The sequence below is a fragment of the Lynx rufus genome, unplaced genomic scaffold (genome assembly GCF_022079265.1).
Source record: "Lynx rufus isolate CCGP_SWC_20201006 ecotype Redwood Valley unplaced genomic scaffold, mLynRuf1.p SCAF_6, whole genome shotgun sequence".
Lineage (NCBI taxonomy): Eukaryota > Metazoa > Chordata > Mammalia > Carnivora > Felidae > Lynx > Lynx rufus.
The window spans coordinates 2,569,302-2,585,494 of NW_025814878.1; the positions used below are offsets into that span (position 1 = coordinate 2,569,302).

At 42.2% G+C, this 16,193-nt stretch overlaps 1 protein-coding gene across 1 annotated transcript in view; it reads right to left on the bottom strand.

Annotated features, from left to right (window-relative positions):
- Positions 1-234: 234 nt before the first annotated feature.
- The window catches only part of FNDC1 (fibronectin type III domain containing 1), an 80,380-nt gene continuing 64,421 nt past the window's right edge, over positions 235-16,193 (bottom strand). Inside the window, exons 15-20 of the mRNA XM_047101970.1 lie at positions 15,135-15,243; positions 9,502-9,581; positions 6,161-6,190; positions 5,048-5,209; positions 3,589-3,711; positions 235-1,006 (exon numbers count right to left, since the gene is read on the bottom strand). Coding sequence (XP_046957926.1) covers positions 891-1,006; positions 3,589-3,711; positions 5,048-5,209; positions 6,161-6,190; positions 9,502-9,581; positions 15,135-15,243 — 620 coding nt within the window. The 3' untranslated portion in view covers positions 235-890. The remainder of the gene's footprint in view (positions 1,007-3,588; positions 3,712-5,047; positions 5,210-6,160; positions 6,191-9,501; positions 9,582-15,134; positions 15,244-16,193) is intronic.

A 16,193-nucleotide genomic window follows, 5' to 3' on the forward strand; every position in this document is an offset into this window, starting at 1 on the left:
GGGTCTGGAAAGATTGTCTGTCTCCTTAGGTAGAAAGCACTCGGTCTGTGACTAGGTCACTGCTAACACTGCAGTATCCCCGTCACTCCCACAGTCTAGCGGCATGCACTTCCATTGTTCTCGTTACGTAGTATACAGATTCTGTGGATTCTGTGGATACTTCCAAAAGATGTTAATAAACAGTACCTTTGCTCCAAAAAGTCCCACACACATTTATCTAGTGAACAAGTACAAATTTAGCAACTTTAATCGGTGTTCTTGCAGACAAGTGAGGATAGGTATATGCATATATACATATATATATATACCAAAATTGAGAATTTACAAATATGATTTGGTACATTTGATCTAGTAGTGGGTAAGTCCATGGAATAAATCTGAAGTAGGATAGATTTCTTTTGGTGGTGTTTTTAGTAATTCAGTTCTACTGCATAGAGAGTGATCTGAAACTTAAATTTGACTAATTTTGGAAGAGTCCAATGAGAGAAAAGAAAGCATGTAGCAGTCCCTGAAGCAAGCGCATGTTTACTTATGCTGTTCCCTGGAGACGACATGTCTGAATTTTGTGCCTAAAAAGTGTGAAAACTGTACTCAATCAGTGGGCATCCCCTACTGTAGTTGCGTGTTTCTCTGGGATGTGCTATTACAAGGAAACCACGTGGAGAAGCAAAGTTAACAGCAACATTGAACTGTGTGTAGTCCAGGCCAAAGAGGAGGACTGAGTTCCAGACTGAAGACGCCTGAAATGTCCGGTGTCCACCATGTGGCCTTGCTGGCACCCAGGGTCGGTGGGGCTTGGAACGCTCTCTGTCTGTTCCTGCTCTCAGCCCCTAGTGCAAGTTAGCCCAGGGGGGCCGGACGGGGCAAGTTTCAGCACGATCATCCCATGGTTACCACTTCCCTGGAATGGACACCCCACACTCATACCAGCCCACATAGTAGTAGGGGGTTCCAAAACCAATGTTGCCGAAGCTGACTGGCTCCTGGCGATACTGGCGATAGTAGCCTAAAAGGGCAAAAGGAAAGAGAGGGAAAGAAAGTGCATCTGTGATATTGTGATTTATAATAAGAATTATATACTTGGTCTTTATCCCTGTTCCTGGCACACAGCTCCTAAAACTCTTGGATTCCCTAAGTGATAAGAGTGGTTAAGGTATCTGGACATTCATAACAAATGCCTTGGACCACTCCTGAGATTATGCTAATGAGATTACTTTCAGAAAGCATCTATGGGCGGGGCTAGTCACCAGAGAGGACAACCATGTGATTAGAGGGTGTGACTTTTGGTCCCACCTCCTGGCCTCTGCGGAGGGGACAGGGGCTGGACATTGAGTTCAATCATGAAGGGCCAGTGATTTCTTAAATCATGCCTATGTAAGGAAGCCTCCACAAAAACACAAAAGCACGATGTTCTGAAAGCTCTGGGTTGGTGAACAGGTTCAGATGCTGGGAGGAGGGCACTCCCAGAGAGGGTGTTTACACTCTATGTCCTTTCCCCACACTGTGCCTTATGTGTCTCTTCCACCTGTCTGCTCCCACCCACTGTACACTTTTATAATAAGCTGGTCGGTACCCTAGTAAGTAAAATGCTTCTCTGAGTCTTTTTTATTAAGTGTATTTATTTATTTTGAGAGACATTCATGAGTGGGGGAGGGGCAGAGAACGAGAGAGACAGAGAATCTCAAGTAGGCTCCACAGTGTCAGCGCAGAGCCTGACATGTGGCTCGATCCCACAAACCGTGAGATCATGACCTGAGCCAAAACCAAGAGTTGGACATTTAACTGACTGAGCCACCCAGGCACCCCTATTTTTTTTTAAGTTTATTTATTTATTTTGAGAGAGAGAGAGAGAATGTTTCTCTGAGTCTTGCAACTCTCAGCAAGATTCCCACCTGTCCTCACAGAATTTAGGGCCTCCTGACTTGCCTGGAACCTCAAGCTTCCAGGTTTAATTCTTGGAATCTGGGGTAGGCTTTTAGATCTTTCCAGTGAATCTCTCCAAGGAAAGAATACTATAGCATTTCTGAGCAGTTCTCCCATAAAGTTAAAGTGAGGCCCCAACCTGCTCAAAAGCGTTTGTGACAACTCCCCTTTGGCCCTATTCATTCTTGCCAGCTGAAAGGTTACCCGCCATTCCACCAGTGAGCATACTAAGTAAGCAGCACCTCTATTCAGAACCAAAACCATGGCCACAGTTGCAGAAACACAGTGAACTATAAATAATGCATAGTAACCCTGGGGCAATGCAAGAGTCTGAAAAAATAAAGAAATGTGATATATTTTATAAACTGACTGTGATGGTTAATTTTATGTCAGTTGGGCAAGGCCATGGTACCCAGATATTTGGTCAAATATTTTAGATGTTTCTGTAAAAACATTTTTAGATGAGATTAACATTCAAATCATCAGACTTTGAGTAAAGCAGGTTATTCTAGAATGTGGGTGGGCCTCATCCAATCAATTGAAGGCCCTACTAGGAAAAGATTAACCTCCCCTGAAAAGGTGGGTATTCTGCCAGCAGACTGCCTTCAGACTCAAACTGCCACACGTACTCTTCCTTGGGTCTCCAGCCTAGTCTGCAGATTTTGGACTTGCCAGCCTGTACAATCATATGAGCCAACTCCTTAAGACACCTCTCCCTCAATCTCTCTCTGTCTCTCTTTCTGTTTCTCTCTTTCTTTCTGGTTCTGTTTCTTAGGAGAACTCTAATCACTTATTTTACTGTTGTGTGTATTTTACTCTATCTTAACTCTTTAAAAATGGGCAATTTGCATCCCAGCGTATTGTATCTTTTTTTGTAAACTAAAACATGTTGCTGGAACATGTCATGTCTTGAAAATGCTAGATCACTAAGAGTTAAGGGCATAATGGAAACAGTGCTGTACCTCATTCAGTTGTTCTGTTTACTTTTTTGGCAGTTGAGGGAGTTGGTAGTGTATTGCAAGTTGTTAACCTTTAAGAGTGATATACTTTGTTCTCACTCTATAATGCCTAATGAAATAGTTGATACACTATCTTCTGAAGTGTATGATAAGCTATGGTTGGTTTGCATGTTCATTGACTCTTTCCTCCTTTGTACCCTTGTTTGTGCCATCCTCTGCCTGGAAGACTCTCCAATCTCTGCATGTCTAGGTCTTCTTATGACCCAGCTCAGACTCCGGCTCTTCTTCCCTGATAGCTTCAAGTGGCCTGCCTCCCTATTGTGCAGACTATAATCTGCACAATTACCTGACAATAGGACAATTATGTGATGTAACTCTTGTCATTATCTGTATTTTAAGTTGTTCCTTAAATTAGTTACCTTTCACTATTTGTTTACCTTTCCCAGTTACAGAGCAGGGAAGTGATTTTTCTGAGAGTAGGGACAAGGTCTTATATTCCTTGGTATCCCTGCCTTTCCTAAGTTCACCCCAATTCTAGCACATGGTTGGAGTATTTTGTTGATTCCTTATTTTTATGATCCAAAAATGTTACCAACACCTGTCTTTAAATGGCAAACAAAAGGGAGAGTTCTGGTGATTTTCTCCTTACATTAGCCTTCCTCTCCCAGCCCCCAGGGTGGTATAATCAGGCCTTTGTTCTAATTACCTTGAATGGTGGGGAGAGCTTCTACGTAGGACTGAGGCCCTGTTCTTCCATCAAGGTGTGAATCCACAAACTGGCAGTGGTCTTCACCTCTTCCCCAGCTGTCCCCAATGTTGTAGAATGTATCTGCATGAGGGAATACAATGGGTCAGTGACTGGTCAAAAAATGTACAGCTGGTTTGAGAGTTCGCACAAGCTTTGGAGACCATTTGAACTGGGTACTTAAATTCTGTGTGTCATACTTTCCACATTGGAAAAATTATAATGGCACCAACCTCATAAGTGTTGTAAGGATTCAGCAAGCTTGTGTATGCTAAATACTTATCAAGTCTTCACTGAATGGAAACTATTAATATAATAGGCAGTTTCAGCTTTTAACTGGTAGGGCTTTTTACTCCTTGGTTCTTTAAAAAAAGGAATAGATGAAACTGTGATAGAGAATATATTATGAGATAATTACAAAAGGCATGAAGATCTGTAAAAAATAGAACCTATTTTCATACATAACTAGAAGTAGGGTGTGTGTCTGAGTCATAAGCTGCTGTCCGTGGTACTGAACCACAGCTGCACAGTAGGGCAGTTGTTTCAGTCAACCCTGGGATACTGGAGTGGCTGTGTAATCTCTCCCAGGAATTCTGATGCAGGGCACGGAAAGCACAATGGTGGGTGAGAAAAGAAAGAGCACAGATAAACAAATAGACAGTGGCTGTTAGGAGAGGTACACACACTGAGAAACTGCCAGAGTGGAGAATGGTAGGGGAGACTTTGTTTTGACATTGTCTTTAAATGATCACCACTAGCATGAAAAACAAAAACAAAAACAAAATGACCTATGAAAAAAATCTATAGCAGCTGAATAAAGGTTTTAAAAATGTATGTAGTAAAATCTTAAAGGTGTGCAAGTTTTAAAATAAAAAAACCCAAATTTGTATAGGTGGATGGGTCAAAGCCAGCTGGGTAGAAATGGCATTTTGAAATAGTAGCTCAAGATACTCATGAAATTCTTTGTTTTAATGCCTTACCATAATGAAAACAGTGCAATTTTTATTCAGACACAGAAAAAAATAATACTTCTGATGTATGCTTCACCGTCTACAGTTTTTCTTCACAACGGTGTGGCAATGGCAAGGACTAGAGTGGGCAGAACTGTTCTTCAATACTTCTGGCTTACGCTCATACCTATTATTATTGAATTAATGGCAAAGAAAATTGGACTTCATATATCTACCAGAATTTTGGACCTCATTTCTAAAATGCAGTGGATTTAAAAAATACAGAAAACAAAAACGAGTAACTCCAAAATAGAGCCTAAATATCCAAATTGTGTTGAGCCAGAGTGAGATATAATGGGTCCACACTTCAAATACATTCTGATGCACCTGCTATGTCAATTTAGTACCTGGTAAAATAAAAAATTTCCATTTCCATACCTTCCCACACCACACCATTCTCAAAGACCTACCTTTCAGGTTGTCACTGAGGTAGATCTTATACCGCAGTGAATTACAAAGAACAACTCCCACAAATTTTCTATACCACGTCCGCTTCACATACTGCCGGCCGTGGCAGTCCGTGTAGCTGGGGTCATGTTTGAAAGCAAATGGGATCCAGATGGGCTCACCACCTTGATAATACAAAACATAATCTCTAAGTCATGGCACTCCACAACATTTATTGTCACACAAAGTATCAGAAAATCTGGCTTGTTCACTGGCCTTTCCCCTCCTCTCAGGGCTTTTCTCACCTCCTCAGTGGGCACCCTTTTCCTCATTCCCCTTCTTTCTTGGCACTGAAGTACAATTGAGGAGTTCCTCTTACCTGAACATATTTCAAGTACTGTATTTGCATTTCTATAAGGGATTCTTGAAGTAAGAAAAGGCCTTTAAGCCTCAAGGCAAATAAGATATAATGGCATATTTGATCTTTTTGGACATGCCATGCTACCTCTCCACTCCGAAAGTCTCTCAGCATAGGCTCCTACTGTTCCTGTCACTCATAAGACCTGTCTTGAACTTGAGCAATAGGGCTTTCACAGCTGGTTTGAAACACCAAGTAAAAGATGCGTTGTACACTTAATCCATTTTTCTTTCTTTTCAGCAATTTAAAATATTGAAAGGGAATATAAATATAGTTATCTATTTCATTGATATTGGCCCCTCCATAATGGTTTTCTTTTATAGATATTAGCTGCTAGGGTCCTATAAAAAAAAAATTCTCAGTTCATTCTTTTCCCTAGATCAGGATGAAGAGTACAAGGAAACCACAGAAGTTGTCAAAAATCATAAAAATGCAAAAATGGTCAGGGAGCCTGGGTGGCTCAGGGGATTAAGCTTCCGACTTCAGCTCAGGTCATGATCTCATGGTTCCTGGGTTCGAGCACTACGTCCAGCTCTGTGCTGACAGCTTGGAGACTGCCCCTCTTCCACTCACACCCTCTCTCTCAAAAATACATTAAAAAAATGCAAAAATGGTCTAGCATTTCTACTGGTGAGTAATCATAGCAATCTCATATTCAGTATTCAACATGATTACTAGAATGTCAGGTTCATTATTTACGTCAAGAAGAGAAACTTACCGGGTGGCCTCACAACAAGCAGAGGATTGTCTGTAGAGTGAAAAAAAAATAATTGACTTCACTATCATATTTCACAACCATGCAATTGTTGAAATGTTTACTGTAACTGAGAGTGCTAACTGAAGAACTCCCTGGAATAGATACAATATATTTTATTTGAGAGACGCCAATGTTTTCCTTAGTTTTTATTTTCTAAGCATTTCCTTCTGAGAAATATTTTCTTTTTTTATATATTAAATATGATTTATTGTCAAATTGGTTTCCATACAAAACCCAGTGCTCATCCCAACAAGTCCCTTCCTCCCTGCCCACCACCTATATTCTTTTCTAATTAAATTGCCTTATTATTTACATAGAAGTTGTGGGACAATATAGTTAAGATTTTGATTCGGGTACTACAAAAGAATTCAATATTTGTCATTTTTAAAAGATGTGTCTATCTTGACAAAAAAGTTTGGTTTCTTAAAAAGGTAAACATATACCCACTATCTGATCTATCCACCCCATTCTTTAGTATTTATCCAAGAGACATGTCCATGCAAATACTTGTCCATGCAAACACTTTGCACTTGTCCATGCAAACACTTGTACATGAATGTTCATAGCAGTTGTGTTTGTAATAGCCAGAAAGTAGAAGCCAACTCAAATGTCTATGAACAGGTGAATGGGTAAGTTATGGCACAGCCATATGATGGAATATTGCTAAGTAATAAAAGAGAATGAACTATTGATATATACAATATGGATGGATGGATCTCAAAATGATTTTGCTGAGTGAAAGAAGCCAGACAAAAGAGTTCACACTGTATGATTTCATTTGTATACAATTCTAGAAAGTGTAAATAATCTAGAGAGACGGAAAGCAGAGGAGTGGTTGCCTGGAAACGGGAGAAGATGGGCGCATGGCGGGGACAGGGGAGCTGGGTTGCACAGCAGCAGTGAGCACGTTGGGGTGACAGTGATACTCACTAGCGTGATTGTGGTGATGGCTTCAAGGGGGTAAACACTTTAAAAGCTACTGAGTTGTACACCGTGTGTGTGTGCGGCTTACTGTATGCCACTTGCACCTCAACAAAGTGGTACTTACAATCTCTGTATCTTAGCCCAAAAAATGCCACTTAAGAAAATACGGAACTAGCTTTTTAAGGAATGCTGCTTTAGAAAAAATTCATTTTTGTGGTGCCTGGGTGGTTCAGTCGGTTAAGGGTCCGACTTTGGCTCAGGTCATGCTCTCCCAGTTCGCAAGTTCGAGCCCCGTGTTGGGCTCTGCTCTTACAGCTCAGAGTCTGGAGCCTGGTTCAGATTCTGTGTCTCCCCCTCTCTCTGCCCCTCCCCACTTGTGCGAGCATGCATGCACGTGCTCTCTCTCTCTCAAATAAACACAAATAAACCTTAAAAAAGAGTTACTTAAAAAGAAATAGTTCATTTTTATAACATGCCATGGGCTAGGTAAACATGGGCCATTCATTTTTTTTTTTTAATGATCATAAAGAAAAATTGCCCTTTCAGGGTAAATATCCTGTGAGTTTCAACACATGCATTTGTTCTTGGAACCCCCACAAGCAGGATACAGAATATTTCCATTACCCAAATCTCCCTTGAGCTACCCCTTTGTACAGATCTTTCATTCACTCTCACAGAACAGGGACCTACCATTAGCTGTAAGTGTGAATGCCTGTTTTGCTCTCCTGCTCTTAAGTTTCAACAGTCTGCTGAAAAAAATGTCAAATACTCCAGGGCAGGGTGGAGGGGAACATACGGAACAACAGCACAGCACAAACAACAACCAAAGCTTGCCCCTGTGGTGCAGCCTACGTTACACGTACACATTTGCTTCACGGATTTTTATGTTCGGCAAGTGCCAGAATTCAATTACTTGACAATGTTCCTGTTGTCAAGTAACCACTTTCAGCGGGGCTGTGCAAAGGGAAGGAGAAGCTTGAACAAACTCACTGAACAAGCAAAGATGCCCAGGGCAAATAATTGTCAAATTGCAAGTAATTATCAAATTGTCAAATGGCATACGTAAGGATCTCCTCGGAGCTGACTGTAAAAGACAGTCTTCTTCAGAGGTGTGGGGGGGCCAACGCTCACTCTTTGGAAGCCACAACGGTTAGGGTGGGGGCACGGCAGGACTTTTCTTAGGAGGGGGAGTAGCAGAGAGCTATCTCTTTCAAACTGTATGGCAGTCTCAGAAATTACATTTCTGTTCTCAGACTTGGGGCCAGAATTTCTTGATAGCTTTCTAGATTTGAATTATTTTTTTTCTATACACTTTTATCATGTTAATTCTGATCGTCACCAAAGGTCCACACTCTTTTTAGGAAATGTAGCCATGAACTAGACACGTTCCCTTCTTTACCAAATTAACCCTTGGAAATGATTTTCTCTCTTTCTTAATTATTAATGAGGAACACACTTCTTAAATGAAACGAGTAAAAACGCTTTTGAGGTCCTTTGCCAGCATTTCTAGTATGAAGCGTATTCCCATGAAAGATTTTATCTTTTCTACTTACTGTGATGCAGATTTCAAATCATCATGCTTAAAAATAGCTTCCAATGACAAATGTCCTGGGATCGAACTACGTGTGGGAAATAATCTAACCAAAGAGAGGCCAGAGCAATTTTAGCGCACAGCCGGTTCACATGGGCTTCTGAAGGTGACCTGGTTCGTTCGGAGTCATAGGTAACAGCTCCCAGCATAGTTTCCCATGTGGAAAGGCTGCTAACCCAGGACTGTGGCCGTGGCCAGTTTGTGCACACTGCTGTGGACCATGACCACAAGAGCACCTTATGGGAGGGCCAGAGAGCTCTGTACACCAGCATGCCCCAGTGCACCGACATCCTCTGAGTGACACTGCTTGTAAGACTGGCTGCTATTCTAATTAAACTCTCCGTATGAAGTAAAGACATCTTTGTCTCCTGGCAAAAGAAGCATCTTGAAGACCTAACTAATTGGAAGAAGCAACCGCCTCTCTGGCCACATGACATCGATGCTCTTCAGCTGTTTGTAATAAAAAAATTAGCTCTGTAACTAAATCTTCTACAGAGAGATTCAAACTTATCTTTCCCACATGGTTGAAAACTAGATTTTTCCCTTTCATTGGAATTTGACCTTTCCACTTTCCAGGCAGTTCCCAATGACGATTACTCTTAATTTTATTATCCAGATTTTAGCACAGCAGAAAGAAAACGATGTTTATTTTATGAAGTGATATCCAATATGAACTCATTAAATAGAAAAGATTGTACTTCTTCAGTTTTTATTCCATTGTAGTCATGATTCCAAGTGATTTGTCTTTGAGAAAAGGAGAAGAATGAGAATATGAAGTTGCGGATACCTGATTCTGTAACAAATGAGACCGAAGGGCTGATGGGTCCGTAGCCATGCGGATTTTTGGCTTGAACTTTAAAATAGTACCTGAAATTGGAAGAAAACATTTTTTGAAAGAGAAGCTTCTTTAATTTCTGTGTAATAAGACAGATTCCCCAACTATTAAGCATTTGCTCTGTGGAAGGGCTTGACTGTAATTTTTTTTTTCTTTTTGAGAAAGAGAGAGAGAGAGAGAGAGCAGGGGGAGGTACAGAGAGAGGGAGAGAGACAGCTCAGCGTGGAGACCTATGTGGGGTTCAATCCCACAACCATGAGATCATGATCTGAGCCAAAATCAAGAGTTGGACGCTTAACCAACTGAGCCACCCAGATGTCCTGAGTATTTTTTTTTAAGTTTATTTATTTATTTTGAGAGAGAGAGAGAGAGAGCAAGTAAGAGAGGGGCAGAGAGAGAGAGAGAGAGAGAGAGGGAGACAGAATTCCAAGCAGGCTCCACACTGTCAGCACAGAGCCTGACATGGGGCTCAAATTCACAAACTGTGAAATCGTGGCCTAAGCCGAAACCAAGAGTCAGACGCTTAACCAACCAAGCCACCTAGCGCCCTGGAGTGTTACTTAATACATCACTGATATTCATATTTTTCCTGAACTTTCTCATTTTCTAGTAACTTTTCAAAATAATACAATTAACAGCATAGACTAATGTAGCTGATGGCAGCAGAAGGAGCAAATCGGGCAAATAAGCCACTTAGAGAGTGTGTGTTCCTTAAGGCATCAAGGCTACATGGCCCCACACAGGCTCATCCCTGGATGGACACCCCTCTTGCCCTGCTCTTGCCCCACTTGAGTTCCACAGCTTGAGAAGGAGAAGCTAGAGCAGCAAGACACTTACAGAGCAGAATTCAAATGTAACCTAATTCTTATCACTGGACTCTGTGGAAAAGCAGGATGTTTGACCCAGTAACGATGCAACTCACTGTGGGCAGGGAGAAGTCAGCCAGTCCCGACGTTGGCCTCCTCAGTGGAACTAACCTGACAATGATGTTTTGGGCATGGACAAGTACTATGGTTGGCTCTGGAGCTTTAAAAGTCACTGAGTTTCAAGCTTCTGTGCCTCAAGGAAAGAGAAGCAAGTCCAAGAAGGGGAAGAGGCCTGGAGAGGTTCTGCTGTGGATTAATCTTTGTCTTGGAACAGAGAATGGGCTTGTTCATCTAGCGGGAGACTGATAGGCCAAGCAGGTTGGGAGTCCCTAGACATCTTGGTTTGTGCTCTTAGGAGCTGCAGGACAAGAAGTGGTGGTTACAAACTACCAGAGTCCAACGCCACAACTGTGACCCACTAAATCTACTGTTAATCTTCGTGGCTTCTCTACCTCTGGAACACCAGACACTACCTGTGCTCCTGTGGTCCTCAGCTACTTACAGGTGAAGAAGGAAGTAACAGACCCCTGTAAGTGGTGGTTCTGCCATTTCCAAGAGTTCATAACAAGCCTTTGCCTATGGTCAGTCGTGGCACACAGGTTATATGCATTAATTAAAGTGTGCTAAATTTTCAAGAGGTGAATTATTTATTCAGATTGCAAATTCATACTTCTGTTACATCACTGTCCCAGTGCCAAGCCCTCGGACCTTCTGAGATCACCAAGGGAGTCTTGGGCCTCACAGTTACACAGAGATATTTGACATTGGGCTTGATTAAACAGCAAAGAAAAGCTCATTTGGGAAATCTGGTCTTCTTTTAAGCCTTTCAAGAAAGTCACTCACATCTCATTTAGAAGAGAATCCTTTTTAAATTTCATTTTAAAAAAAGATATGCACAATTAAGAACATATGAGTTTCCAAATCTCAATTCACTCAGCAGTCTGTGTTTTCCCAATTATGCATACTTTTATTCAGTGGTTATGGAGTTATTTAAGGCAAAATTCTGCAGGCAGTGGGTTTGGCATACGTCAATGATACTGGTCAAACTTACAGATACTTTCTTTCCTTAAAAAGGGAAATCAAAACCTAAGGAATGACACATACTCAGAGGCTCCATGAGACATTTCTGCTGAATATTTCTTAAGCCATCGCTGCAGTGGTCCTGATACCAGTCCCCAGGGTCCACCGAGGGAAGCACAGCTCTACAATTGTGGAGATGGCACAGGACGCCAGACTCGTAAGATTGCGTCACTGTATCAATTCTGTCTCACCACTGAAACCTAAGTGTTCCCCCATCCACCTTCTCTGTCCACGCAGTTACTCTGTCCTCCAACAAAGCCCTCACGGCCCAATTCCAAGGACATATTTCCATTTGAACCTCACCTAATGTGTCAAAGCAAATTTAAATACACTAAGCTGAAAAACATGAAATTATGAAAAAAAGAGTAAGGTTCCTACTTTCAAAACCACATTAAACTTCTTCTAGAAACTAAAATATATATATTTCAAACACTGAATAGTCTCTGACTCACCCAAGTAACAAGAGCAATCCAACTTTGCCTTCTTATATAAGTTCTTGGCACCTTCTCTTGAATAGCTCCCCAGCCTAAGTCTTTGTGCTTTAAGTATAAATGAAACATGCAGACTCTAGAAAGTGATCTGGGACCAAGATGGGTGAACAAGGTGTGCAATGTCCATGTAAATTCAAGTACAAGATTCAGTTATAAACAGCCAAAGCTTAGTTCTTTACACAGTGGCTCGTCTAGAGGGGATTTCCTATGTCTCCCACAGGGACTCAGGTGGGATCTGGAGAAGCCCTGAGGATAGTGCTGACAACAGGGACATGCAGCCTCCATGGAATAAAGACGAGGACCACTAATGTGGATCCACCAGAGACATTTTGTATCAGCGTAACACAGGGAGAAGATGGGCATCCCTACATCAGGCTGTTCACGGGGGTTTTGAGGAAATCTGCGTAGAGGAGCCATGTGTGCTCTGTGCCTTGGCCAGCACTCTCCATCAGAAGAAGGAACAGGGGTGCCTGGGTGGCTCAGTTGGTTAAATGGCCAACTCTTGGTCTCAGCTCAGGTCATGACCTCACGATTTGTAGGTTCAAGCCCCATGTTGGGCTCTGTGTTGACACTGTGGATCCTGCTTGAGATTCTCTCCCCTACCCTGCCTCTCCCCTGCTTGTGTGCTCTCTCTATAAATAAATACATAAACTTAGAAGAAGAAGAAGAAGAAGAAGAAGAAGAAGAAGAAGAAGAAGAAAAGGAGGAGGAGGGAGAGGAGGGGAGGAAGGAGAAGAAGAAAAGGAGGAGGAGGAGAAGGGAGGAGGAGGAGGAGGAAGAGGAAGAAGAGGAGGAGGAAGAGGAAGAGGAGGAGGAGGAAGGAAGGAAGGAAGGAAGGAAGGAAGGAAGGAAGGAAGGAAGGAAGAATTGAGCAGGCATCCTAGAGAGAAGGCTACAGTAGCAGCTGCTATTTCCAGCTTGTCCATCAGGGCACTGACTGTGGGTGGAGGGTAAAACAGGAGCCTCAAGGGACTCCCAAGACCCTCTGGGACCAGCCTGTCCAGCCTCCTCTCTTCCTCCTCTGCCACCACACTGGCCTCCTTTCCTTTCTAGAACATACCATGCTTTTGGATGTCCTTTCTGCCTGGCCTCGCCCCATCCACATTCTCCAGATTAACTGCTGCTTACTACTACCCCAAGGAAGCCCACTTGACTGCCCCCCTGACAAGTTCAGGAAAAAAGTCCCCTATTATACTCTGCCTCAGGACACTGACTCGTGAAATTTTATTATTTATATTATTGCTGAAGAACTGTGAGCTCCATGAAGACAAGGCCACGGTGTAGCTTACAGTCTGCCTCCCCCACCCTAATCCACCCCCTCGACCCCCAACCGATCCCACCCCCTTTCTCAGTGCGTAGTCTGGTGCCTGGCACAGAGAAAATACTAAATACATATTTAAGGAATCATGAGCCCTCATGCAGACCTGTTGGAAGAATGAATATACCTTCCTCCTGCATAACCATCTCCTGACATTATCCAAAACTCAAGATCAGCCTAGCAGCAAAAGTTGTAGAAAGAACATTGGCCATGGGGTGGGGATTCAGGAGACTGGGATTCAAGTTCTACCACAGAAGCTATGAGGAAGAACCTCTCTCACACCTCTTTCAGCCTTGTGACACTGAGACTGTTCTGGAAAAGCACTGTCACTCACACAAACACAAAAATTGGATATCGACTCCATTGTCTTAAATTTGTTGTTTTTGTTTGCTTTAATTAATCAGTTTTTCATAATTACTGGGGAAAAATAAAGAAAAGTGCTTTTCTCTGGTTCCTGCTTTGCTCCTTGCTTTTTATTCAAATCCTGAAGCCCATAATAGTTTGTGAACACTTAACTCAGGTAAGTCCACATGGCAGTTCCAAGCCCCCGAAGAAGGTTCTCAGCTAGTTCACAAGTCTCAGTACCCATGGCTATTGCCTAGTTTCTAGCCCTTTGGCACATTTCTGTTTAAGAAAAGTATTTTGTTTCAACCTTCTCTGTGTTCCTCTGATTGTACAGAAAATGAGAGACCTCAGGTCCACAGACATGTCATTTAGAGCTCTTTGCTCCATAAATATAGGGCTTGATGTGACACTGATGTGCTGGAGTCATTTGTATGGGCTTGAGAAAGCCAATCATTAAATATTCAAGAATCATGCAGGCCCACTGGTAGCCTGGAATTGGCCATGGCAGGAGTATTCACACTACAGAAATTGGTAAACACCATTAATCAGGGATTTTTCTCCCCAGAGAGCTGGTTTACATACACACCATACTTGACCATCATGTTCTTGGTGCTTTGTCCATTTTCATCCACCAGAAAAGCTTTTCTGATGATCATTACTATCAAAACCAGATAGTATAAAAGAGGAAATGCACACTCACCCTCTTGTTGCCTTGGGAATAAGTTTTGTAGCTCTCATACTGAGAGCCAGAAACTGGTTCCCGGATGGCCCTCTGGCCAACCAGTCACTGTCCAGTTTCAGAAGATGCACTTGTAACCTTTATTAATGTGTAAAATGCATCTTTCTAAATGGTCCGATCTTCTACATCACAGAGTCTGAGTACCAGTTAACTAATATGTTTAGTAATTGCTGCCCCATTGATGTCACATATGAAGGCTGTGCTGCCTAAAGCCACCGCATGATTGACTGCATATGGATCCATTCCCCTTCAACACACAGAGCCCCTTTCTTTCCCCAAGGGTAAGTAGTGTCTAGTCTCTGGAAAACTGGTAATAAAACAGAAACATGATAGACTAACAATCACAATAGAATAATTTCTTCTAATAAAATACATGACATACAGTGGGCATCCCTGGAAACTCTATGAGAAGTAAATAGAGACTGCAACAGAAATCATAAAACCTATTCATCGATCTTTTCATTTTCAACCTGAGGATATCTGTGACCACACATACAGGTCTCTCTCTCTCTTTAAAAAAATTTTTTTTGAGAGAGAGAGAGCCTATGCAAGCTAAGGAAGGGAAGAGGGGGAGAGAAAGAGAGAATCTTAAGTAGGCTCCATGCTCAGTGCAGAGCTCAATGAGGGGCTCCATCTCATGACCATGAGATCATGACCTGAGCCAAAATCAAGAATCAGACACTTAACTGACTGAGCCACTCAGGCACCCCTCTCTCTGTTTCTTTTTAATGATGAACACATCATACCTTGTATTTGGCTTCAAGTTCTCAATGGGCAAATGAGTTACCGAAGAAGCTTGAGTAGACCACTTGTTCCTAATGAAGTCTTCATAGGATGCACTGTAAACCAAGTAACCTGCAAGTGGAGATAAGGAAGAACCCACTGAGCATCAATGAACCACATCACCCATGAGGTATGCCCCTGGAAGAGGACAAGGAAGAGGCAACAGCACAGCGGCATTCCCTTCTGTGGGAAAAGTTCAAGAATGAGAGAGAGCTGCATGCTGCATCTGGATGGGGTATAATGTTGGTACCTTCTGGTGAATTCAGATATGGATAACAAAATTAAACATACTTCTTCACAACTGCTGGTTCCCTTCCTTCTCTTTATCTCCCACATTTCCTGGCCTTCTTCATTTTGTCAGGACTAATCACCTTGACTAACCTTGACTGCACAGAGAAAAAGGCAGCAGAAGAAAAATCAGTGACCTACATGAGTATTTGAGAATTTCCTGGCAGAGATATACGCAGTTGTCCTTCATGTGAAACAAAGAAACTGTTGATGGTGAATTCTGCGTGTGTGTGTACACACGTGCGTGTTCACATGTATGTGTGGGGGACTGAAAGACCCCAGACTCACAGCGGTCTCCTCACCCATTTGGTGAAGGATCTCCTTTGATTTCTAGTTGTTGAATATCTGTGCCTGCCCTTGACCTCGATGTTTAGTGACAGCTGTCAGGTGGTTCTTTCTGCCTTATGTGCTATGAATGGATCCCAGTGGGCCCATGACATCTGCCAAGGCTGCCTCAGAAGGCCAAGTGAAGTTCATGCCACAGCGCAGTGCATCCTCTACATGAGTCTCTTATGCCATACACAAAGGAAGAAAATATTTGTCAGGTACCACCTATGTTCCAAACACTATTCTAAACACGTTCAATCAAGTTTTCTTTTGATTAATTCTCTTGATTCTAGTATGTAGGCATTGCTATCCCCAGAGAAAGAGAGTCTTAGAGGGAGGTTAAATATTTTGTCCAAGTTCACATTCATTAATTCATTTAATAGATATTTACTATGTGCTTACTATTT